Below are 26,535 nucleotides of genomic sequence, written 5' to 3'. Positions count from 1 at the left end.
GTGCTGTCTGTGGCTTGGAATGCTGGATTCTCGCTTTCGATACATGACTCTTCTTTTCCTTATTAGCACCTGTATTCTTCACTCTGCCTCGCTGCTCCAGGTTCTGGAAGGGGGTGGGGCGCTGAGCTGAAAACGTATCACATACCTGCTAGTGAATCTAGACAAACCTGCAGTGCAGTTTGTTAACCCGGGGCTGCTCTCTGCCTGCCTGGCATTTGATCCTTTCACAGGTGACTCAGGGCGGAGCTGGTGATTGAGCTAGCTAGAAATACCTTCTTCTGACTTATGGGAGCTTGGAGCACGGTTTCCTTTCAGAGCTGGTACAATGCGCTCCTTTCTCCTTCCTGGGCCTTGTCTCGCCACCACGGCGTGACTCCTGTTCAGATGGCGCCATGCTAACCTGCCATGGCGTGCCAACTATAGCAAAGGCCACGCTCTCTGCCGGGTTATACCAAATGGGAGGCAGCTGACTCAGGTGAAGTCTTGGTAAACTGGTACAGTTCCCCCAAATCTCAGGAGCATCACTTGTGCCTCTCGACTCTCTCCTTGCCTGCTCTTCCCTTTCCCCTTCTCTTGGTAGCGCAAGCAGTGAAATCTGTTGCTTTGCAGTGAAGTCTGTTCCCCTTGCAGATTGGGCCCCACCAGTGCTCAAAGCATCGAAGGGGGTTTGGGAGGGGGGGAGAGGTTTGAATGGGCGCCCAGCCTGATGATTGATGCTCTGTTCCTTGCCTGGCAGCACTACAGCCCTTCCGTGATCACGTCCCTGGATGAGCAGGACGCCCTGAGCCATTTCTTCCAGTACCGAGGCACGTCTACCCATTTCATGAACCCTCTGGCTCCTGTCATGGCAGGATCCCACAACAGCATCAGCCCTGCCAGCGGCCGCATCAGCAGCATTGTCTCCACCACCGCGCTGCGGGAGAGCCATGGGCATAGCGGGACAATGAGTAACAGCACAGCTCTCCCGGGCTGCAGGCCAGACATCATTTCCTTAGACTAGCCCCAAGCCCAGGGCATGCTGGCATCTTGTTTCCCCCCCCAAGGATGGGAGAGAAAAGCAGATTTCAGCAGCTGCTGTTGAGCTGGGTTTTTGTCTGGGATGGAAAGGACCCAACCCATACCAGGTCTCCTAAGCGTGTGTCTCGGTCAGGGCAACTCCCCTGTTACATCCAACCTTGGAGCCTCACAGGCGTGGCTTTCAGGTCTGCACATGCTTGCCTGAGTGTACTGGTACTGCTTGCTGGGGGGTGCCGGTGGCCAGCAGGTAAATGCTGACCTCTGGTTATCAAGACCATTTTAAAACGGTGTTTTTAACTCTGTTGTTTGGTAGGATTCTGCACGAAGATCCTACAGTGATAAATAATCCCCCCCTTGGTGCTGTCCTGCTGGAACAGCACCATCTAGTGGCCAAAGCAGGACTTAGCAGCCATTCACCCCTGGGGATCCGAGAATATCAGGGTTGGAAGGGCCAACCCCCTGCTCAAAGCAGGGCCAATCCTCTGACAGATTTTTGCCCCAGTTCCCTAAATGGCCCCCTGAAGGATTGAACTCACAACTCTGGGTTTAGCAGGTCAATGCTCAAACCACTGAGCTTCCCCTGGGATGTCACCTTCTGCAGCCCTTTGCACCACACCGCTTCTGACTCCCTGAAGTGGGGTGAAGAGAGAAACTTGTCTGAGTCCAGCAAGCCTCTCGGCATGGATGGAAGGGGGTGGGTGCCCGCTGCTTTTATGCACCAACACAAGCACTTTGGCAGTAGGGATTGAGTTGGATCTGGACTCCTATGGCATTCTTGACTCCTTGATCCTCTTCTTTGCTCCCCTCCTTCCCTGGGGAGTCTGGCCTCCCAGGCCTGGGTTAAAGCAAAGAGCTGGTGACTCAGAAAGAGGCTAGCAAACTTCTGCTTCCAGCTACCAGCTGTGCTGAGAACCTCTGCTGTCCCAGGGTTTAAATAACCGAGTGGGCAGAAAAACAGATGCTCTAACTGAGCCCTGATTCCAAACCCCATCCAGCAAACATGGACATTCCCCAGCAGAGACCTAGCCACGGAAGGGAGGGCAAATCTGCAGCCTACGTGCACTTAAGTTTTCCCATTAAGCAGGTGAGCAGTTGGGGCTCCCTCCCACCTCACCCTCGATTGAAAGAACTGAAGCAACACTGTTGGGCCCCAAACTCAGCTCTGCAGAGCGAATCCGTTCTTCAAACCTCTGTGCAAACTTCTCGTGTTTGTAACTGAATGTGCTAGTAGGTGAGAGCCAGAAAGAGAAACTGATTGATCCGTTTTCAAGGAGAAAAGAGATTTTGTAAATGTGCGGTTTTTTAATTGAACAACCTGTGGCGTTACGAGTAGCGCAGGAAAGGAAACGTTCACTTTTTAATTATGAATGTTAACCACCCACGGTCCCTTTAAAGTCAGCCATTTCCTGGCCTCTGTTTTAGTGTTGTCTCCTCATTATGACGTAACCTTCTTTTTGGTAAGAATCAAGGCAAAAAGAGGCCATTGGAATTAATGTCCCGTCAGTGGCATTTACATGTGGGTTGGGGCAGTTCTTTATTGGGATGCTAGAGGAGGCTAGCGGGGGTGGGGAGGGATTCTTGCTTGTGAACCCTCCTGCAGATAGGACAGTATTGAGTGGAGGCGTAGCAGGGTGACTGCCAGGGCTTTTGTCTCCCATCCATCCCCTTGCAGAGGCACTGGGCAGCTCGGCCCAGTCTGTCTCAGATGTAATTACGATGTATTTTTTTTTAAATGTAGATTTCTTTTCCTCCTCCTAAGTATTTCCAATACAGATCTGTACAGAGAACAAAGCTATATCTATATTTTCAGTTGCAGCTTTTGTACATCCAAAACTCCAAAGACCTCCCTGTGTGTATCTCCTGAGGACTAAATGAAGGTTGTGTTGTCCCTGCTACAGCGCCTTCGCGGGGACAGCACATCGCCTGTTGCACAGTTTATTTATGTATTTAAATGTATACCTTCGTTTGTAACCTTTACCGCATCACAGCTGCTGATTTGAGTGTCCTGCGTCACCAAGGGCTCGCTAAACTACCCCAAGTACCTACTGCCAAGGTCCTATTTTTATTACTGTAGCAAGATTGGCACATGAGTTCGATGCATCAAGATGGTCAAAATGGCATTCAGAGAGGTATAACATGTAGCAGTTTTTTGCACCTCTCCCCCAGTGTCCCCATCAAGAACTTTAAAACAAACCAATTTCCCTGTGGTTCTGGAGAAGGGTGGTCTGGGGTAGCTGTGCCCAGACTCCTGCTGTGACTTCAGTGGTTCTTGTATCTTAGTTGTAGTGAATGTCTGACTGCAATCAAAGTTGTAAATCCTACTGAGGAATAGTTAAGGTGCAGCTTTACCTTGTATTCTTCGCCCAGGCTTAGTTGAGCTAATCATTTTCCCTCTGTTTTGGAGAGGGACGAGTCCAGCTGACGCTCTGCATTTAAAGAGCAGTCGGCTGGAAAATGAACCAACTACTACAGTCTCCTTCAAAATACCAGCCCTCAGAACTAGCTTGCTTGGTACTTTTCACCTGAAAACCTCCAAGTGACAGACTTAGCTCTCTGTAAACCAAGAATCATCCTTCCTCACTTGCGTGAACTGCTTTGAAATCCTTGGTGGAGAAGTGCTAGCTCGAGGATTTGCTTTTTGGAAAAATGGTGCTTGGAGAGGTTACTGGACTTTTGCAAATCCCTTTCTCTCTGCTAATCTTCCCAGCACCAAGTTGAAAAGGGACTTAGGACCAGAACAAATGTACTGTGTACATTGCAGTGGGAACATAATTGTTTGTGGGGTTTTTAAAGTTCTGATGTTGGGGGGAGGGGGGATGGACAGACCTGCTCCCAGTAAAGGCACATTTCTATACACATTTGTAACCCTACCCGTCTGTCCATTGGACTGTCTCCTACCAAGATCCTCCAAGGCCAGTCACAGGCTGATCAACTCGCGTGACAATCCAGTGGCTCCACTGTACCCTTTGAGAGGCAGGTACTTTCAGTGTTGCGTACAGGTGATGGTTGAGGTAGCTAGAAGCTGAGGAGACAGACATTAAGATATTACGTCTTTACAGGGAGCACTGGCTGTTTTCAAGGGTTGTACATACAAGTTGTTTGTGTAGAGGGTGTGTGTGTGTGTGTGTATGGGGAGGGGGGCAGTTGGGGGGTAGAGGAGCATCTAGGGTTTTGATACTGTCTCAAGTCCTTTAGTGTTTTATAAGCTCTCACACAGTAATCGTTATCTAGACACCTTTAAAAAGCAGCTAGCCACTTTCTCTGGTTTATTTATTCTGTCCGTTTGATATCCAGCTGTTTATTATTTGCAACACTTCTGTATATGCAAACTACCTTTTAGATAATAAAGTTCAAAGCAGCCCCCCGCTGTGCCGGTGTCAGTTACTGGGGGAGCAGACCCCTCTGTTCAAGCTGGATTTGAGCAGCTGGGAGCTGGGAAGAAGGGTGAGTTAGCCCCATTTCCCCAAGGGGAAACTGAGGCAGAGCCCTGAAGTAGTCAGTGGAAGGTGGAATTGGAACAGGAGTTCCTAGCTTGAAGGCCTGAGCTCAAACCGCTGACACACGCTGTCTCTTCAGTGCACCCTTTGGCTAAGCAAGACACTTGGATGGCTAAGGGCAGGGGCGGTTATTTGAATGTTACTGGACGTGTCTTACCACACGCTGGCTTCCAAAACAGTGAACGACTCCCCCCTGTCCCAGGCAGCCGGGTTTGGGGCTTAGTTCTGGAATGCCCACCCAGTCCATTCAGAAGTTGCCTTCCCTTCTTGTCGGTCGCTTCCTTCATAGGAGGAAGAGCCAGAGAGCGACCCCACTGCCCACCTTCCCTTCCTGCTAGGGCTTGGAGCAGTGAGAAGGAACTTCATTCTGGGCAGGCCTCGGCAGCCGTGCTTGGTAAAGCCAGGTCCGAGGGCAGGCGATGGTGACAGAGCCGACCTCCTTCGCCGGCAGCTCCGCTCCCCAGCTGTCTGCCCCGCGGGGCGGTCGGGGCCTGGGATTTCGCTGCTCACTTGTCTCGCACGGCTAAGGTGTCTAGCCAGAGCCGAAGGGCAAACCTGGTCCCGGTGCTGACCCGTTCCACATCTTCCCCCGCTGCAGGTGCTGTGTTCAGGAAGGTGGCAGCAGGAAGTTCCGTGGGCCGGGCCGAGCCCCCGCTCAGCTCCGTGGCTCTGGGTAGATGTAATGGAAGTTACTCAGAGGGGTAACTGAGGGGGGAGGGAGAACACAGAGCAGGCCTGATGCACGAAACACCCCGGCATGGCCAGTGAGGGCTAGTCTCTGTACTGAGCAATGCTCCCCCTGTGGCTTCCAAGCCAGGCCTCGTCCTGTCAGGGTGGCCAGCTCCAGCCTGGGAACAGAGCACGAACTGGTTTCTGTTTCAGAGGCCTGGCCTCCTGCACAGCAGACTGGGGAGTGGGAAATGGGCATTGAGGCTGAATCCTCACTGTGGTTTCTGAGGGCCTGTGCTCCCCACTGGGCCAGGGCTAGCCAGCCTCCCCCCGGGCTTTAATCAAAGGCAAGGTTCTAGTGTGTTACCTACAGGGCACCCCACCCCCATGACTGCTTTGGAGCCAGGGCCCCTATCCCTGCAGGGGGACAGTACCTGGGACCTGTAAAGCCCCCCCCACACACACACTTGTCCCCACTAAGCAGGGCAGGTGCTGAAGGCAGTGAGAGCTGTGGCTCCCTGGCCTGGGGAACCATCTAGCCCTGGGTGAAGAGATGAGAGAAGCCGAGGGGAAGTTTTGGGGCGTGGGACATGCTTCTCTCAGCAGCGGTCCAGCATGGGGGCAGAAGAGCGGCTGGTGTTCAGAGACATCCAGCATGGGGGCCAATAAAGAGCATTTCTGCCCAGGCATGTTAACGCCATGTCTGGTGGTCAAATCCCTACCTAGCCCCTTCCATTCTGCCCTCTGGAGAGTCTTGGTCACTTCCCATGGGGAAGCTGCAATGCTCCTCCCCAGACCTGGCCGCATTTCAGAGGCAGGGAGCAGAGTCCTGCCTCTCCAAGGGAAGATCATCATTCCCCACCTTCTTAGAGGAAAGCAGGCCAGGCTGGGTTGGCAAATCCCTCTCCTTACTCGATGGTTGGCGGGAGGTTGTTGGGCATGCGTCCCGTGTTCTCTGCTCCATCCTCGACCGCCGCGATACACTCCAGAATGTGGGGTTCCAGCCAGGCATAGGCGCTCACCTCACTCTCGTCTGCCTTGATCCTCGTCTGAAATCCAACACGTGGCTCTGAGTGCTGGGAGCAGAGCTCAGAGCTCTCTGGGGCTTGGAGTCACCACAGCTGATGCCCAATCCGGCTATGGGCAGGACCGGGCAAAGGGCTGGCAGAAAGGGCTCTAAGCCGGCTCGGAAGCACTGTCCAACTTCAGGGGCAGGCGCTGGTCACCTCAGTCTGGTACCTGCCCGTCTCAGCAGAGAAGTCAAAGTCTGAACAGGCGGTGGAGGCTGAACTCTTCCAAGGGTCCCTCACACCCAGGCCTGAGGCCCAGTGCTTGTGGTGCTGTACTGCCGACCACCCCTAAGGCTGCCTTCAAGCTGCTGGGGAGGGTGGGGGCCGGGGACAGCAAGCCCAGGCAACGGACGTACATCAGGGCACGTAAGAACAATTCTCTACCTAATCTCTCCTGACCATCTTCTCCAGGGCCGAGCATCCCCTCACTCAGGGGGCGTCAGTCAGCTCCAGCAATGCTCCCCTGCAGCTGCCTTACTGTCCCCCCCCACCCCCCAAAGCGCTTGGGGGTGCTCACCTGCAGCTGCTGGTGCCTCTCGGTGGAAAGAAGCAACAGGTACGCAACAACGTGGTGCCGCCTTGGCAGCCCTCTGCTCAGCATGGGCGGGTACACGGACTGCGCAGACAGAGAACAAGGAGCTAGGAATAGGCAGCACCAAACAGGACCGGCTCCAGGATTTTTGCCGCCCCAAGCAGCTCGGGGGGAAGCCAAGATCGCGATCGGCAGCAGCTCCACCGCGCCGCTTTCTTCTTCAGCGGCAGGTCCTTCCCTCCGAGAGGGTCCTGCTGCCCAAACAGCCAGACGTGCCTCCCCTTCCCCTTGGCCGCCCCAAGCACCTGCTTGCTGAGCTGGTGCTTGGAGCCGGCCCTGGCACCGAATGCCCGCCCCAGAGGCAGAAACCAGGGTTGGATCCTGAACTCCTCAGCCTGAAGGCCTCTAGCACACTTTGTGAAGCAATGGAAACAGCTTCTCAGTGAAATGCAGCTGCCTCTGGGGTAGGGTGTTGCAGCTGTTTAAACAGCCACCCTACATGAGCACTTGAGGCAAGAGAGCAGGGCTGACTCCCTGACTTTTGGCCGGGGGCAGGAGCGAACAAGACCGTTTGAGCGCTCAGCTTCCCTCTCCAGCAATACCCATAAAACCGGCCACTCTGGGTCAGGTCACTGGTCCATCTAGCCCAGTGGTCAGTGCCAGGTGCTTCCCAGGGAACGAACGGAACAGGGCAATCGGTGAGTGATCCAGTCAGAGGTTTAGGGACACCCAGTGGCTGGGACTGTGTCCCTGGCCACCCTGCCTAACAGCCATCGATGGGGGGACTTTTCTCACTCTCTTGAACCCAGCAATACGTCCTCCCACCCTGTGGGACGAGGTGGCCCAGTGGAAGCCACGGCAGGGAGTGCTGGTGATTCAGTAGGGGGCGCTCATCCCCCACCCCTTTCCTTGCAGCGGGTTACGGCTGCGTGTGTGGCTGGCGCTAGGGGAGGGTGGGAAGCCATCGCCCCCTGGTGGCTGGTCTGCTGGTTGACGGACATGGGCCCTTAGCCCACCCAGGAGACTCGTGCTTTGAGCATGGACAAGCCCAGATTTGCACCTCTCCGGAACCTGGCACGTGCCAAGTGGTTCCACATGACCTAGGTCAGGGGAGTGGGAAGTTACCTCCCACAGGCCCAGCATCCTCCAGGAGAACCCGCCCGGCTCCAGCCGCAAGCCTGTCTCCTCCTGCAGCTCCCGCAGGCCCGCCTCCAGCAACTACGGTCAAGGGACAGTGAGGTGAGAGCCAGCCTGGCACAGCCTGCCTGCGTCCCATGTTCTGCAGCGCCTGGTGCCCTGGAACCCAGCCTGGTGCCACGCTGCGCCGCAATAGCGCCCCCTAGCCACAGAACAAGAGTTTCACAAGCCTCTGCATGCTGAGCTGGCAACCCCACTTTACAGATAGGGAAACTGAGGCACCGAGAGGGGAAGTGACTCGTCCAAGCCCATGCAGCAGCTACGTGGCAGAGTCAGACTGAGAACTCAGAAGCTCTGATGCCATCCTTGACTCTAAGCAGCCCCTACCCCCATTCCCCTTTGAAAATCCCTGGGAAAATTACACTACACTCAGCTTTATCTCCCACTTCCCTTCCCCAAATAGGCACAGACACACCACTGCAATTGCTGCTTCCCCCCCTCACCTCTCCTTATTCACCTCCCATCCCTCTCGCCCCCGGGGCTCAAACTCCCCTCTGCTCCCCAGCACCACTCGCCCATTCAAACCAACCCCAATGGAATCCGCATGGCGGGTCGAGGAGGTACCTGTTCGTCCGGCTCCATGTGCCCACCTGCAAGGGGAGAGAATTGGGAGGGGTCAGTGGCACAGCAAGCAGGACCAGGCCACCCTGGAGGCAATGGAGATGCTCCCAGCGGTTGTTGCTTCTGGACCATGGTAGTCTCACAGCCCGTGGTGGATTGGAGAGGGAGGGCAGGGACTCTTTGTTCTGGGGTCTGTGCAGCACCTTGCACGATGGGAACCCGGTCCATGACTGGCCTCCTGGCTGGCACAGATAACACAACCCTTGCAGAAGAAACACTCCGGCCACGGCAGGGGCCCTCGGCGGTGGCTGATCTCCCAGCAGCAGCGTTTTCTCCCCCTACTGGGCTGGTTTAACAAAGCGCTGGGTGGTTTCATTTCCTTCCACCTCCCCGTTGGTTAATTCTCTGCACAGCCCTAGCACCTGTCACCGCAGGATCTTGACGCAGCTACTGAATTACACCCTAGTGCATTAGGTAAGGACTGCGGGGCGGGAAGGGGAGGGAGGCCAAGAGAAGGAAATTGACTTGGCAAAGATCAAACGACAAAGTCAGTGGCAAAGCTGAGAATGGAACCCAGGAGTCCTGCCTCCCAATCACTCTCTTTAACCACTAGCCCACATTCCTGTCCTCGACCTAGAAATATGACTTCAGAGGCTCAGTTCCCAGTCTCCGACTTTTCCCTGTAAACAACCCTCTTCCCCTTCCAATGACCACAGAACCGCCCCCCATCCCCCATTGGGCTGGGCAGACAATGGACAGGAAACCCCAGCTAGATGCACCACTAGGCCCCCATTGCAGTGCCCATTTCTAAGCCAGCCTCGTCCGTGTCCTCTCACCGGGGGGCACCCAGACGTTGGGGAAGATGCTGAGATTCTTGGCCCTTCGTGTGAGCAGGACTCTCCTGTCAACAGACTGCAGAATGACTGCCACCCCCACGTCCACCCCGCGGCCTCGGAGCGCCTCTGGCAGCGCGGCAGCCTGCCTCTCCTCCAGGTGCTTGATGGGACAAAAGGACGGTCTCTGGGGAAGAAAAAGGAGAGTGTTTGGTAACGGTCATGCCAGGCCTCAGCTGGAGTCACGGCAAGAGACCACAGCTTCCCGGATCAGGCCCGTCAGACCTTTCATCCCAAAGAGCTTCACCAAGTTTCTACACGCAGCAGCTGTGACATGCAGCCACCTCTGGGGCTTATCACAGCAGAGGGGTCATTTTGGGCCAACTCTTCTCACTATGCAAAGAGCATGAGGAGCAGACAGGATCCGTGGCTGACACAGGCAGTCGCTAGACACCCCACGGCCAGTTTCACATACCCAGTCGTGTTCCACATGCAGCCTCAGAGCTCAGACCCAGCTCGACTTCCCTTGGCAAGGACCCTGGCCTAAGCCCCTTCCTCCTTCCAGAAAATGCCATGGGCTCTTGTCCGTTAGTAAGTTACACAGCACTGACCAGCCAGGGAGCGCTGAGGATTTTAGGTATTACCAAACTGTTCTCAGCTTGCAAGTGGAGAAACTGAGGCACAAATGCTTGCCCCAGGGCCATGCAGCAAGTCAGTGACGGAGCCAGAAACAGAACCCAGGAGTCCTGGTGTTCAGCTCTAACTCCTAGCACACGCTACGTCTCAGAGAGGAATGGAGGACCCAGGCGTTCTGATGCCCAATCCCCTGCTCTAGCCACTCGAGCTCACTGCCCTCAAGCCCGTCGGTTTAGATACAAGTGCCTCTCCCCACTGCAGACGTCCCCCCACAATATCTTGACCTTTAGAAGGATCCAGGTGGAGCCAGGGAACTCGCTGTCGGAAATGACAAACTGGTTTTGGTCCAAGCCGCAGCAGACCGTCGCCTCGTCCTCGTGGGACGCACAGAAGTGCCCGGTGATGCTCTGCAAGACAGAGAGAGCGGGGAAATCACAGGCCTCATCTTCTTGCCACGCTCCCAGCCCTGCATACACGTTATCCGTGGGCAACAGAGCCCAGCAGCTCGGGCAGAATCCTCCCCACTATGGAGGGCAGATGGGACTCAGCTATCTCAGGGGCCACTCGACCACGTCCTCACCCAGAGCTGAGGATAGAGCCCAGGCCTACTGACGGCAGCAGGTGGCCCATCCACTACACTCAGCTCAGGAAACAGACCGGGCCATCCCCATTGGAGCACAGTGCCCACGACCCAAACATCTGCTCAGCGCCTGCCTCAGCTTCGGCCTGCCCCTGCAGGGGCAAGAGGTTAACGGGGCTCGGGAGCGAGAGGCGGCTGCCAGAGAAGGCCACAGGCAGGAGTCCCTCATGGAGGAGGGAGCGCAAAGGGGTCGCTGGGTCCAGGTTAGTGGTTGGAGCAGGGGGCCTGGGAGACAGAACTCCTGGGTTCTATTTCTGATTCTGTCACTAATCCAAACCACCCCCTTGCACACCTAGCCCTCCCACTAAGTTCCCCCTGCACACTCAGCCCCCACCCCACCGCCTGCACACCCACCCCATCCCCAAACCTCCCTGTACACCCACCCCAACCCCGCACACCCAGCCCTCCCCCTAACCTCTCTGCACACCCACCCCATCCCCACACATCCCCTGCACACCCAGCCCCCAACAGTCAGCCCATCCCTCTGCACACAGCTCCAACCCACTGCCTGCATACCCAGCCCTGTGCTCCACACCCAGCCCTCCCCCTAACCTCCCTGCACACCCACCCCATCCCCACACACATCCTGCACACCCAGCCCTCCCCCTAACCTCCCTGCACACCGAGTCCTCAACACACTCAGCCCATCCCCCTGCACACTCAGCTCCACCCCACTGCCTGCATACCCAGCCCTGTGCCCCACACCCAGCCCCCTGCACACCCAGCCCTCCCCCTAACCTCTCTGCACACCCACCCCATCCCCACACACCCCCTGCACACCCAGCCCTCCCCCTAACCTCCCTGCACACCGAGTCCTCAACACACTCAGCCCATCCCCCTGCACACTCAGCTCCACCCCACTGCCTGCATACCCAGCCCTGTGCCCCACACCCAGCCCCCTGCACACCCAGCCCCCCTGCCCCCGCCCCCTCGCCGCACACGCCACCCGCCCCGCACCTGCAGGAAGCCGGCGCGCTCGGGCCGGGCGCTGCCCTTGGCCAGGCGCACCAGCCCCCGGGCCAGGCTCTCCATGGGCGCGGCGCGGGGGAGCGGGGCCCCGGCTCGGGGCCTTGCGGCGAGCGCAGGAAGCCCGGGAGCCGGGCCGGCTGCAGGCCGCGCAGCGAGCGGAGAGGGCGCCCCTGCTGGCCGCTCGCCGCGCAACCGGCTCAGCCGCTGCAGGACAAGCGGGGACCCAGCAGGGGTTGGGCACATGCCGCCCTCCCCCAGTCTCTGCAGCCCCTTGGAGGGGGGGGCGCACGGCCCCTGGCTGGGGCGGAGCCCAGCATCCCGAGGAGCTTGGGGTCTTGCCACCCGGAAGCGGTCCAGACCCTCCCCTCCACCTGGGGGAGCCCTGTCCTGGACCAGGACCCCGTGGCGCCAGGCGCTGTACAGACACAGCACAAACAGCCAGGCCCTGCCCCAAAGAGCGAGCCCCCAAATCTAAGCTCCTCCTATCACATCTTCCTACCTAGGGCCTCGCTGCTGAGGGCAGTCCCCGAAACCTGCCCACAAGAGGGGCTGTAAAATCAGGGTTGCTGGGCCAGCTGGCTTGGAAGGTTTAGCAAGGGAAAAGTCTCTCCTAGTTTCTTGGGTGGTAAAAGTCTCCAGCCTGGAGATTATTCCTCCTGCTAGCAGTGATCGGTGCCTCTGTCTGCAGCCACTGGAGGGCAGATGTGATCGCACCCAGAGGCAGATCTCCTGTTCCTTCCACTGGGGCAGTGGTTCTCAACCTGTGGTCCATGGGCCATGTCTAAGGGGTCCGTGAAAGATTGTTACCATAGGACAGTGGTTTTCAACATGGGGGTCTACAGCTGATGGCTAAGATTTCCAAAGGGGTCCGGCCCTCCTTTTGAAATTTTCTTAGCAGTCCACCCATGAAAAAAGGTCAAGAACCACTGTACTAGAGGACAGGGAAATAGATGCACAGAGCGAGATGAACCTAGCGGGTATAAAAACACGCCGGGCCAGCACGCTGTCTGCTGCGTTCAGCTGGCACCGCGTCATGCCTAGATTTGCACTATACTCTGACTCTTCCTCAGCCTCCTATTTTCCACCACTGTGTCAAACCTCTCAGCCATGCTGCGGCTCTGTCCGCACTGCAGGCCACAGGTGCGTTTACACGGAGACCGTGATCTTGCTATGAAATCCTGCTGCAGACCAGGTACAGATTGTGGTCCCCAGGCTGGGCTCTTGACGGTCAATTCCAGACCTAGGAGGTTCAGTGGAGAGGTATTGCAAAGAACCCTGCCCTTCAGAGTCAGTGGAGCATCCCGGCAGCTGGCCATGGGGTGGCACTCTCCCCAGAGAGGTCAAAGACTGAATGGGTTATATACCATCCCCACCTCCAACAACCCCCTCCAAAGCTAATCAGCACAGTCAGCATTTTATTTCCCCATCAATCACTGTTAAACCTACAGTAAAAATAAATAAACACTCAGAACAGCTGTCTGAAACTTCCCCCGTGCAGGAAGCAGACAGTTCCACCCAGAGTGCCATGATGGGCGTGGTGAAAGGGACGCAGTCTGCCAGCAGGGGGTGCCCTCACAGCTTCTTCACTGTGCTTTCGATGTATGACTCCAGCACAAAGATGGTTTCGTCGACTTGATTCTCGCTGGCGTCGATCCTGTGATTTTAAGGACAAGGGGAGGGAAAGCGTCACAGGCCGAGTAGCGCGTGTCAGCGCCGCCTTGTGCTTAGCAGGAGTCTCCCAGGTGAGCAGCGCAAAGCTATTTACTAACAGTCATGCGGGTGGAGGGGAAGTGGCGTTGTCCCCGCTAATATGGGGAACCTGACGCAGATGGAGAATGCAACTTGCCCAAGAATAGAACCAGGAGTCCTGACTCCCAGCCCCTACCCTGCTCTGATTAGACCCACACTCCCACAGCCAGGTCTAGTCCCCAGGAATCCTGATTCCCCATTCCCTGGACTAGCCGGCCCAACCCTCGCCATGGCACTGCTCACTTGTTGACGTTGCGTTTGAGGTTCTCCAGCTGCTGGCGCTCCGGGGCTGTGATCATTTCCTCGATCTCCTGCAGCTGCACCTCCTCGGCACCCGTGGCCTGCATGGATGCTAGGATGGCCTCCACTCGCTGAGACTTCTCCAGCAGTCGCCTGGGGGCGAGGCAGACAGCGTGCACTTGAGTGCCAGTGAAACGCTGAAGCCTGTACCCATCACTCAGGTTTGGGCCGACCACGCTACTCATAAGGGGCCACATTCAATCTCGGATCCAGGCACGTTTCCTCCTGTCTTCAAATCCACGTGTCTACCTCCCCACACGCTGTCCTCATCAATAACATCTCCTCCTTGGCCCTCCTCTTGCCCATTCCCCTGGGGCTTGTCTTTATTCCTCTTCCCCCTCCTACCCTGTGAACTCTGGGGGTAAGGGCTGCATCTGCAGAGCGTCATGTGCACCAGCAATGCCCGTGGCTGTGCCAGACGCGCCAGGGCCTGTTTGTACTGATGCAGCTCCCCAGAGGGGTGAATCCCCCCCTGCAGATCCTTGCACCCAGGCCACTTCCCACTATTACAAAGCTGGAGTGAACCACATTGGCTCAAGCCCTGACTGATGCTGGGGCAGGGTGTGTGCGTACTCCAGGATGACCATCACAGCATGGATGATATTTATCCTTAACCACTCTCTCTGCAAAACAATCTTCATTGCCATCCGTCTGTCTATCTTTGACGCTTATTGGGCACCAAGACCCAGTTGCTCCAAGTTATTTAGGCTTCTAACTCCCAATGGTAGCTAGGTGCCCAACTCCCTTTGAGGCTCTGGGCCCCACTGCCCTAGCAGCCGGGTACCAGTTAAGCCCCAGCTTGCTAATATTTCCCATTGGTAAGCCCCTCTAGTTACGAAGCCCACGCCAGAGGCCTAAGCTACTTGGCCCCAGAGTGATGACTCGGACCAGGAGCTTTCGGCCTGCTTAGCGTGACTCACTTGTTCTCCTTGGTTTCGTACTGTCGTCTTTCAATCAGGTTGGCCACACTCTAGGGAAGGGAAAGAGAAAAACAAGAAGCAGGGTTTAGTGGAGGGGTACAAAGAAACAGCACCATCTGACTGTGCGCTCAAAGGAGGTGTGTGTGGGGAAATACTGGGCCCCAAAACGGCTCCTGCCGGCTCTCCGCCTGCAGAGAGATCCTCTGCCCCATGAGGCACGAAGACGGGCAGAATTGGGGTGCGGGATGGGTTTTATGCATCTGTTTTGGCTCTGGACTCTCTAGAGATAATTCTTGTGCCATTTACAGGGCCTGGTGCGGAAATCCGTGTTACCTTTGCGCAGTTGCCGGGGATGGTGTTACAGGGTTTATCACCCACCCCGAGCATGAGCCTCTACCATGGTGTGGGAACTGCAGCCTTGTGCTCTGAGCCCCTCCCATAAATGAAGCAGGGTCAAGCTAGGTCTATGCTAGGATGACAGCCCTTCAAGGCAAACAGAGCCAGAGCAGGGAGCAGTGACAGCATGCCTGCCTCTGAACTGGCCCTGAACGCGATACCCAAGCACAGCAGCAGAGGGCACTGTGCTGCGAGCGGTTGCCTCTCTCAGCAGAGATGTAACACTGATCCGGGCACTACCATCAGCAGCCTCCTGGCCAGGTGTGAATGTGCCAGTGACATTCTGCCTCCCCACAGTTCTCCCTGCCGGTTCAATGGAATGCTGGACTTTCCATTTCCTGTGCAGGGCAGCTGCGCACCCTCAACCCAATCAGGTGGCTGAGTGAGCCCCGTGTCACTTTCCCCTCCGTCGGTAAATCGCTATGGGATGAAAGGGGCCAGGATGGTCGGCTCAGTGACTCCACACCTGAGAATGTTTTCCTCCATGTTGCCAGGTCCCCGACAACCCAACCGCTGTTGTGGTGACGCGGGATCAGAGAGAGGAAATAAACCAAAGGAGTACAAGGGGTGCAAAGGACACAGTATCAGGCAGATGGCCAGGGAATCATCGGCTACCTTATAACACCAGTGCAGCAGCATCCGCGCAGAGGACAGCGTGTTCACTGTGTACAGATAGAAGGTCCTGGAGGGGGCGTGGTCAGGAGTCTTTGGAATCTCCTGTTTGCGGGCAGGAAGGAAGATTGTAACGTGTGTGTCAGCCCCCCGGGGAGAAGGTATCTGTCTGTTCTCTCTGCATGCTCCTTTCTAGCTTCCCCCAGGGACCCAGCGATCGTCTGTCTTTGCAAAGAGAGAGGGCGTGTGGGGGCTAGTGGTGTGACCCTGACCGTTTACAGCCTTACCACGGCTCCATCAGTAATTCGCCATGTGATCCTGGGAAAGTCGCTGCACCTTTCCCGGCCTTGGCTTCCCCCATGGCAAACTGCAGGGAAGGGCACTTGCTAGTGGCAGCCTGAGGACCAGTGCTTGGAAACTGTCCAGTGACACATATTTCCCGTTACTATTATTCGTTAGCAAACCAGGGGCTAGCCGGGGGACCCAATAGCTAGGGGACAGCAACTGAGATCACAAAACACTTGACAGATATTAATGAAATCAGCTTTCCACTCCCCAAGGAGACAGGGTAACACTGGATCCATTGTCCAGGTCTATGAAAACAGAGGCAGAGAGAGATGAATGATGACCTAAGAGTTCTGATTCTTTTGTTCTAATGCTAAGCAACACTTCCTCCCAGAATTGGGAATGGAAACCAAGATCCCACCCCAGTGCTCTAACCACTAGACCACACTCCCACCCCACAGCTCAGAATGGAAGCCAAGCGTTTTGACTCCCAGCCCCCTGCTCTGATCAGGATGCAACCCAGGATTCCCAATCCCCTGCTCTAACTACCTTCCATCATCTGCATTCATCTCGATGTCCTGTATGCCCTGTTTGTGGCACACACTGCTCACCTCTGGGTGACAGCGTGAATAGGAACGCTCACCTGTAAGGACACAAAGTTCTCAGACAACATTTTATACAGCATGTCCTTTGCCTCCTTGGCGGGAATCATGGCAAAATCTTCCACTTGTTTCTGTTCCAAATGTTTCTTCCGCAGAAGCAGCCGGAATATCCTCGCGCAACGGGAACCAAATCTAGATGGGGAAGGAACAAACCAACTAACACACAACTCTGGGGAAGAGACACAACATCAAAACCTAGACCCGCTGCACAGGGGCATCAGAGAATTGAGAAGGTTCCTACATTAATGCTGCAGAGGAGAAAAAGCATCTTGTGTGTGTGTTGGAGATGGAATGAAATCCTGACTTCAGAGCCACAGGCCCAAACCAGATCAGACCACTGGTGCTTTGAGTCCAGGACCCGGTCTCTGGACCAGTGACTGACGCTTTAGAAATGCAGGAAAATGATACACGTCTGAGAGTTAATCATGCAGATGTCACTAAATCTTCACTCAGCAATATTCATTTGCCTAGTTCCTGACATCCAGGCTAGCTAAAGAGGGAGCAGGCTGCCCAGCAGAGACTGGACAATCTCATCACAACTAATGTCACCTTCCTATCTGGTACCACCCAGGAAGCCTTGAAACCATGAATACTTTCAACCTCCAGCTGGATAATGTGGGGCCTGATCCTGAGATATATCAGTCACTAAAACTGATGGGAGTTGAGAGGGAGCTTAGCACCTCTCAGGATTGGATCCTTCCTTCTTCCCTCCCTCTTGAATGAAAGGATGGAGATTGTGGGTGATAAAGGACTGTTGTAGCTGTGTGGGATATGGACAGACCAGGTGGATGACGTAATCTCTTTTACTGGAACAGCAAATATTGGTACTGCCTCACCCACCTTGTCTCTCTGATATCTGTGCCTTAGGCAGAGTAATGAGGGGGCTAACAAGCCGCAATCGAGCAGTTGCTTTACCTCTCCTGTACGATGGATTCCAGAGTTGCTGTTGCCAAAGTCGCAAGGGCCTTGTGGAGATCTGAGCCGTGCGTGTCAAGGTACCACACGTGAATTACCAGGGATCACACCATGCTCAGTAAGCCCCGTGACCAGCAGCAGTAAACTGCCCATAGTAGATTTCTCAGTAAAGGATACTGATGACATACATGCCACCCCCACTGTCCCCGGATTTACCAACAAACTCCAGCTACAAGGAAATAAAAGGGTTCAATGTATCCAAAGACTATTATAATTCTGATACAAATTGAATATCATTTGGAGCAGAATGTAAGTTTCTTAAAAATTCCCCAACCTTAATGGTTAGAGGATGTTTCCAAAGCCTAATGTTAATAGTAACATTCTCATGATGTTTAAACCTTAATGGGAAACATGTTTTTCTTTTGCATTTAAACCTTCCTCCTCCCAGCTGCAACCATTCTGACCTAGGGTAGGAGAACTCCAAGATGAAATCGACTAGAAACAGAAGGTAAAACTGACTAGTGCCTGTTTTCGCTGTCCACGCTGAGTGAGGTGAAGAAACCAAAGCCCTGATACTACCAACACATAAGCAGGCGAACAGCTTTGCTTATGCAGGTACCACTCACTTTAATGGGGTCCACTCACGTGGACAGGACTGCATGATTGGGGCCCTAAATCAGAACTGGACCAAAGGTAGAAACCCTGTTCAAACCCAAATTATACATGATGCATTTCTTACCGGGTCATCAGCTAGCAAAGTGAGATATTGATCCAGAATTTGTTTCACAATGTTGTATCCTGCTGGAAGAGATCTGAATATCTGTGGAATAAAAACACCCAGAACATATGTGCTATTCGCATTTAAGATGATAAAAATAAACAGTACTTAATTCATTTGGATATCACAGTGCTTTACAAACATGTGCTCATTGAGCCGCAGAGCCCTGCTCCACGGTAAGCATTTTTATCTCCATTTTACAGAAGGAGAAGCTGTGGCAAAGAGAGGTGAAGTAACTTGCCTGAGGTCACACAGTGAGTCAGCAGCAGAGCCAGTCATAAATTCATAGATTCCAAGGCCAAAAGAAGTCATTGTGATCCTCTAGTCTGACCTCCATATAACAGGACACAGAAATTCCTGAAATAATGCCTCTTTGAACTACAGCAGATCATTTAGAAAAACACCCAGTCTTGATTTAAAAACTGCTAGTGATGGAGAATCTGCCATGACCCCTGGTGAGCTGTTCCAACGATGAATTACCCTCACGGTTAACTTTTCACACCTGATTTCCAGCCTGAAGTTGTCTAGCTTCAACTTTCAGCCATTGGATTTTGTTAGATCTTTGTCTGCTAGACTGAAGAGACCATTATCAAATGTCTGTTCCCCACGTAGGTGCTTATAGACCATGATCAAGTCACCCGTTCACCTCTTTGTTAAACGAAACACATTGAGCTTGAGTCTATCACTATACAGCATCTTTCCCACCCTTTAGACATTATTGTGACAATTCTCTGAACTCTCGCCAATTTCGCAACATCCTCCCTGAAGTAGGAACACCAGACCTGGACACAGTATTCCAACAGAGATCACATTAGTGCCTAATACAGAGGTAAACAACCTCTCTACTCCTCCTTGAGACTCCCCTGTGTAGGTAGCCAAAGATCACGTTAGACCTTTTGGCCACAGCACTGCATTGAGAGTTAACGGTCATTTATCCACCCTGACCTCCAAATCTTTTTCAGAGTCTCGGCTTCTCGGGAGAGTCCCCACTCCTGCACGTATGGCCTACTTTCTTGTTCCCAGATGTTTAACTTTACAGTTAAAACCCAGGAGTCTTCCTCTCACCACTAGACAACCCTTCCACAGCGTGGATTTGAGGCTATCTGCAAACAGCAGGAGAGAGTGGGTGACGCTCATGACTGAACCTGGAAGTCTAAAATGAGCGTTCAGCTGGGTTCCCGTGCCATTCAATAATACAGCGTCTGGAGCTTGTTCTGTGTCTAGCACCAAGGGGTCCTGGTCAAGCACAGGGGCTGTTAGCTGGTGCCACAATGCATATAACAGTGAAAGAAATCCAGTTATCCGTGTCCGATTACTGTGGAGTGCCCCAAGTTCTGCAGAAACTCACCTCATTGGAAGACAGTGGCTGCGTATAAGGTGCATTGGAAGATGTAGTAATTTCACTCATCCTCAGCATAGTCCGCACTATTTCACTGCTGGTCTGTTTCAAAAGGAAGGAAACAGCCTTTAGGCCTTGACAGAATCTCTGTTCACATGATGGAAGAATTCCCCTCCCCCCTCAAGAACCGGGGTGCTCCAAATTCAGAAATCAGCCTCCAGTAAGATCTAGGTTGCATTAGCTTCCTTCCACTCATCTTAGGCTGGTCACATGCCCCACTGAACTGCCAGCAAGACCATTCCATTGCAAGGGAAGTGAAAGATGCTCTGGGAGAGCAACATATGGGCTTAGCAGCATGGATAACAGGCGTGTAGGATTTGATATACTGGAGCAAACAGCTGGTGCATCTAGGGCAAAACTCCCATTGATTAAAACGGGAAGAAGCCCTTGGTCCAATTCCTGTCTGCAGCAGCAACCAATGCCCGATATTTCAGAAGGTGAAATATTCCTTCCTGACCCTTGGAGCCATCAGCTAGTACCTTGAAGCATGAGATTTGAAGCTTTTAACATGTAACTGCCAAGGTTGCGATCACCAAATTCCCCACTCCTGCTACCTGGAGTAACCCTGCTGAGGAAGTTCCCGATTATGTCTGCGTACCTGGTCCATCCTGTTGGCCACAGCGCTGACTATGGCTTGGTCTCGGAAGTGCTGGTGGAACCGATCGATGTTGGCTTGCCAATAAATGCCATCATCGGGTGGGGGCTGAGGAGAAACAGGGGAAAGGGATAAGGAAACGCAGAGGCTGGTTTACTGGCTGCAGAGCCAGATGCTTGTCTGAGGAATGAGCACCATCAGCAGGGCGAATTCTGAGGGGTGCTGAGCACCTGCAATGTACCCTGGAGCTTGTCGGGAGCTGCAGGTGCCTAGAATCTCAGAAGAGTTGGACTAATGGGAATCGAACCAAGAAGGGGAGGTTACATAGTATATGACAGGCAGACTGTCCACACCAAACAGCCTCTTGAACAAGGCTGTAAAGCAGCCTCATTCCCCCTAGGGTAGGAACTGTGGACCTTGTGGTTCCTGCTGGTCTTCACTGGCTATTGACCCAAAAGGTCAGATACTGGAATAAACGACTGCTAAGATCGCAGAGATCATCACTGGCCTGAATGCAAGCCAAGGAGAAGCAGCGGGTTAGCAATACCTCTTTGCTGTCTGCATCTTGTTTCTGCCTTTTTGCCTTGTGTTCACTGCCATCTTCATCGTCAAATGATCTTCTCCTTTTCCCTTTCCCTGTGGGCCAAAGACAGAGTTTGCCTCTGAATACCAGCACAGCAGTCTTGCGTTCAGGTCAGAAAGCTCCCAAAGCCCTTTGCTGATTACACAGAGATCACCCTGAGCATTTGATGCCACCCACCCACATTCTAAATGCAATCTACCCAAGGAGATTGACAGCTCTCACCTATGAGATTCAGGTTGGGGACCACGTACATGTCCTTCTCATTAACCGCCAAAGTGGGCACAGGAGGTGGTGGCGCATCCGAAGTCTCGGTAGTTTCAGGGGCCATTGGGCATCTCTGAATGAAGTGCGTGTCCGCTAGGCGCACAAACGTGTTGGAGACTTCACCATAGTCCATGGTTTTCCCATCTGGGCAAAAGGATACCAAGGAGAACATAATGGATCATGATCCCAAACTCCAGCTGCTCCTGCACCCATGCGGGATCAGGCCGCATCGTTGTCTTTAAGAGACGTACAAGCAGGGCTGCGTAAGAGAAGGCTCAGTATCTGATGTGCATTTATCACCTTCCACCCACTCACTACAGCTGACTTCAGACTTTGGGCCAAATCTGCAAAGCGATGGGTGATTTCCGGTGCCTCAGTTTCTAGGTGGCAACTAGAGACCCCTTAAAGGGGCCTGAGATGGGCCAGACAGGTCTTTTTAATGTGTCACAACTTGGGCACCCAAAATCACTAGTCACCTTGAAAAATCTTAACCCATCTTTCTCCTTTCTCCCCACCATGCTAGTAGCATGAGTCTGCTCTCTGTCCCTTTGCAGATCTCACAACTGCTGGTGCAAGAACCTTCTCCTACACTTCTTCTACACCTGAAACATTTCCTGTATATTTCTGTTCCATTCCCCACCTCTAGCAGGGCCCTCTCTCAGCCCCTCTCTTTGCCACCATCCACAGGAGATTCTTTCTGGCAGCTTTTAGAAAATTCCTGAATGTCTGTCTTATTTCAAATCTCACCGGATAATGTAGTTTGTCTCTGATACCTCTTAACTTCTCTCATTATTGTCATTTATATTCCAGCAGCACCTGAGATCAGGGCCCCATTGTACTAGGCACTGTATGTAGTGAGAATCTCTGCCCTGAGGAGCTTACAATCTAAATAGACAAGACAGATAAAAGCCAGGAAAGCAAACCGAGGCACAGAGTGGGGCACTGATTTGCCCAAGGTCACCCAGCAGGTCAATGGCAGAATCTGGAATAAAACCTGACTCTCCATGCAGTGCTGTAGTCACTGCACGCTGCTCTCCCCTCTCTTCCTGTTTAACTCAATGTTTGTTGAGACACAGCTTGTACATTAGAGGCTGTAAAGCTCCATTGGATTATGTAGCATTGGTGTCTTTTAATCAAGTGGAACCACTGATATAGTTCAGTGAACAACTATGACTCTTGCTGGCCAGTTGAGGTTTTTCCCTTTCATAGAATATCAGGGTTGGAAGGGACCTCAGGAGGTCATCTAGTCCACCAATCCCCTGCTCAAAGCAGGACCAATCCCTAGACAGATTTTTTCCCCAGATCCCTAAATGGCTCCCTTAAGGATTGAACTCACAACCCTGGGTTTAGCAGGCTAATGGTCAAACCACTGAGCTATCCCTCTCCCTGAGGGAATCTGGAATTATCTTTCTTCCCAGATATTTAAGGCCTCCCACATTTCTCTTAAGAGAAAGGTGCAGTGGAAACACAAAGATTTCCACCTCTTTGTAGGCTATGAATCAATGGGAATAGTTAAATGAGCAGAATAAACTTAGGTCTGTTGGAGGGACAGACACAGAGGTAAGGGAAAAACAGATTCAATGATTAATACATGTGTTTTCCATTTTAGTCCACATGTGTAAAATTCAGCCTTGAGATGAGAAATATGCAGGAAACCAGAATTTACCCAATGACAAGTGCTACATAGATTCCAAAGAGTGTAAGTGTTGTTACTCCCATTTTACAGATGGGGAAACTGAGGCACAACGAGGGGCAGTGACTCCCTCCAGGTCATGCAGTGAGCCAGTCGTAGAGCAGAGAATGGATTCCCAGGTTTCCTGCCATGCTGACTCTACACTTGTCTACTGATAGAAAGATAGGGTAAAAGAGACATCGAAATAAATCATAGTCAAATGGTCCAAGCACAGGAGCCAGTTCTGTTCCCAGCTCTGATGGTGACTCACTGTTTGATCTTGGGCTGTTCCCTCCTTTCCCTGTGTCTCAGTTTCCCCATCTAGAGAATGTGGATGATGATACTTACCTCTCTCCTGGAGGTGCTGGGGAGGGTCAGTGTTCTGTACAGCCCCTAGAGGATGCTCCATATGGACCTGACCTAAAGCCCACTGAAGTCAATGGAACAATTCCCATTTACTTCAATGGACTTTGGATCAGGTTCTATGTCCACAGCCCTCTTCATCTGCACAGATCCTGGGAGCCATCCAATCCCCTTTCACTGTGTTCACTCTGGTAGCATGAAGTATCGGCCCAGCAGCCCCAAACCTTGCCAGACAGATGATAAGATGCTGCAGCAAAAGATTTCTGCTCTATTTCTCAGCTGTCTCCACACGGCTTTGGCTCACCCTCCATAGTTTCCGTCAGCCTGTTCGCAACCTTTCGCACCACAGCACTCATGGTCATTTTGCCATTCAGCAGCAGCTCCTCCACGATCAGCTCGCCCATGTCGCTGTAGAGGGTCTTGGCAGTGTAGATGTAACGTGGATACCGGAGGATCCTCAGCACCCGACTGCATGAAGCTTCGTACTCCACAAAGCCTCGCTTCTGTAGCTGGTAGGTCACCAGGTTATGTTGAATGAGGACACAGAGAGCTTTCTTAACCTGCACATGCCAGAGAAAGGAATGAGCCATGTACTTGGAAACTTAGCATAGTTTATATGGGGGAAAACAACCATCAGGCTTCAGGACTGATCACCTCAGGGATCAGGAAGGGAATGCCCCTCTGCTTAGGTGCTTTATCTCCATCTATAGTCTCAGGAATGGTCATACGTTCCCCAATTAGCACTGATCATTAACAACCTAAGATCGTTCACCAGATCATCTTTATTGTGGGAAAGGGAAGGGTGATGTTTGAAATTCCCCAGACGCCTCAGGCTACCATAGAACTAAGAGATGGAAAAACCTATAAGATCTCCTCCTACTCGAGGCAGGGCCTGAGAATCTCGACAGTAGTCCTGACTCACTGTGTGACTCTGGGCCAGTAAGTCTCATCCCCTTATTCTCCAGATGCTGCACTAACTTCAGAGAATTCCATCTCTTGTCCTCTGCACCCTCTATAAAACTAAATTAGACCACCCTCCTTCCCTTTGCCCTTTGGTGGAGAGGTAAGAGCTCAGAACCTTTTCTGTTAAAGTCAATTGCAAAACTCCCATGGATTGCAATCTGTACTATTAAATAAACTGATTTGGTTTTAAGGAGACATGTTCAAATTCTGATTTACTTTTTGTAAACACATTTAGAATAACAGAATCCTTCAAAAGCACCAGAAATGGTGACCGACAAGTTGTAATGTGCGAATAATAGTTCAGTCAGCTGATGAAATGGGTATTCACCCACGAAAGCTTATGCTCCAATACATCTGTTAGTCTGAAAAGTGCCACAGGACTCTCTGTTGCTTCAGTCAGCTCTGTGATCCAAAGGAGACTAACTCTTCGAGTATTCCAGACATACCTGATCTAACGACATCCCTGTGTCGTTGGCAATCACTCTCAGCGGCTGGCTGCCTGTCTTGATAAGATGAGTCCCTATCTTTTCCACAATCTCGCCAAAATGTTCTTGCAGCAGGAGGGAACAGAGTTTAATTTCTGCCTGAGTCATCTTGCCGGCAACTTAAAATACTAGAAGGATATGGGAAAAAGCATTTATGTTATTAAAGTTCTTATCAGGTGAGAAGGCAAGCGCAGGAGATTTGCTGATTGGATGCAATGATTTTGACCTCTCGAGTCACCTGTTTGAATTGGCCTAGATCAGTGGGAACTAAAAGCTGTTACCAATTCATGCCTGAAATGAACCTGGTGGGTTTGAGGCTAAGCCTATATCAAAACTGCCCTCACAGCCAGCCCCCTTGTTGGCAATCTGGTCAGTCGGCCTGCCCGCCAAGGACTCAATGAGCCATGGAGACTAAACACATTGTATTCCCTGGGATGATCCCTCCAGGGCACGGTGGGCTGTGGGGAGAGCTTGCCTCGTCCTTTCCTACCGCTGTATCTGCTCTGCAGATAATCCACCTCTAGGGCTGCCACTTGGGCACTACATTCATTTCAAAATTAAGAGCCATAACAATGTCTGTCATGTGGGCAGCACTGTAGGAGCTAAAGAATCCTTATGAGATGCTTCAGGAGAGATGCATAATGGGGGAGGAGTAATGGAACAGAAGTGTTGATAAGGAATTTTCTATGTAAACAAAGGACTGAAAGGCAGGCGGAGATAGCTCAGCAAATAGTCTTTTTCAGCTCAGAGAAGGCCTCCTCCAAACCACCAGCACAAACATGCTGGGTCTACACAATCTAGTTGACTATGACAGGAGTGATACACCCTGAAGCAACCGCGATAGCGCAAAATTAACATCCAGGTGAATGATCAGCCAACGGAACCCAGGGTGAGAGAGGCTTGGTGTCAGAAGGAAATGTTATATGAGGGAGGGTTGTGTGGCCAAATGGTTAGAGCAGAGTACAGCCTCAGAGTCAGGATTCCTGAGCTCTACTCCTAGCTCTTGGGCAGTGGCATGGATGAGTAATCATAGCACTGAACTGGGAACCAGCTATGGGAATGATATGATCTTTGCATGGGAAGGTAGTGTGGATAGGTGATCAATAGGGTGGTATTGGGAGCAGGACTCCTGGGTTCTGCTCCCAGCTCCGGGAAGGGAGAGAGGCCGAGGGATCACAGCATGGGGCGGGGGAGTGGGGGAGACCAGGACTCCTGGGGTCTGCTCCCAGCTCTGGGAAGGGAGAGAGGCCGAGGGGTCACAGCATGGGGCGGGGGGGGGGGGAGACCAGGACTCCTGGGTTCTGCTCCCAGCTCTGGGAAGGGAGAGAGGCCGAGGGATCACAGCATGGGGCAGGGGGGGGGGGCCAGGACTCCTGGGGTCTGCTCCCAGCTCTGGGAAGGGAGAGAGGCCGAGGGATCACAGCATGGGGCAGGGGGACCAGGACTCCGGGGTTCTGCTCCCAGCTCTGGGAAGGGAGAGAGGCCGAGGGATCACAGCATGGGGCAGGGGGGGGAACCAGGACTCCTGGGTTCTCTTCCTGTCCTGCTGCCTTCGTGGAGCAGCCTCCACAGTTCGATGCCCCCTGGCCAGGGAGACACCCCCCCCCGCGGTGCCCTCACTCACCTGGGGCCTCAGCCTGAATTGTCTGGGGGGAGGGGGTCTCTTAGGCCCACGCAGCAACCATAGCAACCCCGTCCCCTTCAACTTCCGGCTCGCCGCTGATTACTTCCGGTCACTTCCGATGGCTCCGATTCCCCCCTCGCTAGTCAGAGTTACAGACTCTATGCCTTGTCCGCTAGAGAGCACGGCTATAATGGGGCCGCTCTACGCCCACCCCTGCTAGTCTCGGTGGTAAGACCGGAGCGCTAAAGCGCAGGCTATCGGTGGAATTTACCGGGCGACGCTCTAGCCTCACCCTCGTCCAAGTCTCTCTGGCCAAGCGGAAGAAACGGGGGCGCCGCTCTACCTTGCA

General features: G+C 53.2%; 3 protein-coding genes across 10 annotated transcripts in view; 1 reads left to right on the top strand and 2 right to left on the bottom strand.

Moving 5' to 3' along the window:
• PIAS3 (protein inhibitor of activated STAT 3) overlaps nucleotides 1-4,378 on the top strand; it is a 40,890-nt gene extending 36,512 nt beyond the window's left edge. For all 5 annotated transcript variants that reach the window (XM_050930670.1, XM_050930667.1, XM_050930668.1 and 2 more), the window contains one exon: nucleotides 737-4,378. In XM_050930670.1, the coding sequence (XP_050786627.1) occupies nucleotides 737-1,000 (264 nt within the window). In that variant the 3' untranslated portion in view covers nucleotides 1,001-4,378. The remainder of the gene's footprint in view (nucleotides 1-736) is intronic.
• On the bottom strand, nucleotides 4,241-11,751 carry NUDT17 (nudix hydrolase 17). 2 transcript variants are annotated; one of them, XM_050930675.1, is made up of 8 exons: nucleotides 11,610-11,750; nucleotides 10,297-10,419; nucleotides 9,380-9,563; nucleotides 8,547-8,572; nucleotides 7,911-8,003; nucleotides 6,771-6,869; nucleotides 6,096-6,232; nucleotides 4,241-5,183 (listed from the first exon to the last, which is right to left on the bottom strand). In XM_050930675.1, exons 1-8 carry the CDS (start codon nucleotides 11,682-11,684, stop codon nucleotides 5,021-5,023), a joined length of 900 nt encoding a protein of 299 aa, XP_050786632.1. In that variant the 5' UTR covers nucleotides 11,685-11,750; the 3' UTR covers nucleotides 4,241-5,020. The 2 variants fall into 2 exon arrangements, with proteins under 2 accessions (XP_050786632.1, XP_050786633.1); XM_050930676.1 differs by having other exon boundaries at nucleotides 5,091-5,183; nucleotides 6,046-6,232; nucleotides 11,610-11,751.
• A 1,265-nt stretch (nucleotides 11,752-13,016) lies between these two features.
• POLR3C (RNA polymerase III subunit C) lies at nucleotides 13,017-26,468 on the bottom strand. Of its 3 annotated transcripts, XM_050930894.1 has the most exons (15): nucleotides 26,187-26,468; nucleotides 24,524-24,690; nucleotides 23,419-23,674; nucleotides 21,038-21,223; nucleotides 20,780-20,868; nucleotides 20,236-20,340; nucleotides 19,587-19,679; nucleotides 18,200-18,280; nucleotides 17,638-17,689; nucleotides 17,461-17,521; nucleotides 16,527-16,677; nucleotides 15,602-15,703; nucleotides 14,591-14,640; nucleotides 13,614-13,763; nucleotides 13,017-13,275 (listed from the first exon to the last, which is right to left on the bottom strand). In XM_050930894.1, the coding sequence occupies exons 2-15, from the start codon at nucleotides 24,668-24,670 to the stop codon at nucleotides 13,194-13,196; spliced, it is 1,605 nt and encodes a 534-aa protein (XP_050786851.1). In that variant the 5' UTR covers nucleotides 24,671-24,690; nucleotides 26,187-26,468; the 3' UTR covers nucleotides 13,017-13,193. The 3 variants fall into 3 exon arrangements, with proteins under 3 accessions (XP_050786851.1, XP_050786852.1, XP_050786853.1); XM_050930895.1 differs by lacking the exon at nucleotides 19,587-19,679; XM_050930896.1 differs by lacking the exons at nucleotides 24,524-24,690; nucleotides 26,187-26,468 and adding an exon at nucleotides 24,294-24,510.
• Between the last annotated feature and the right edge of the window lie 67 nt (nucleotides 26,469-26,535).

This window comes from Gopherus flavomarginatus, chromosome 20 (genome assembly GCF_025201925.1).
Source record: "Gopherus flavomarginatus isolate rGopFla2 chromosome 20, rGopFla2.mat.asm, whole genome shotgun sequence".
Classification (NCBI taxonomy): domain Eukaryota; kingdom Metazoa; phylum Chordata; order Testudines; family Testudinidae; genus Gopherus; species Gopherus flavomarginatus.
This window is presented reverse-complemented; position numbering and strand designations above follow the sequence as displayed.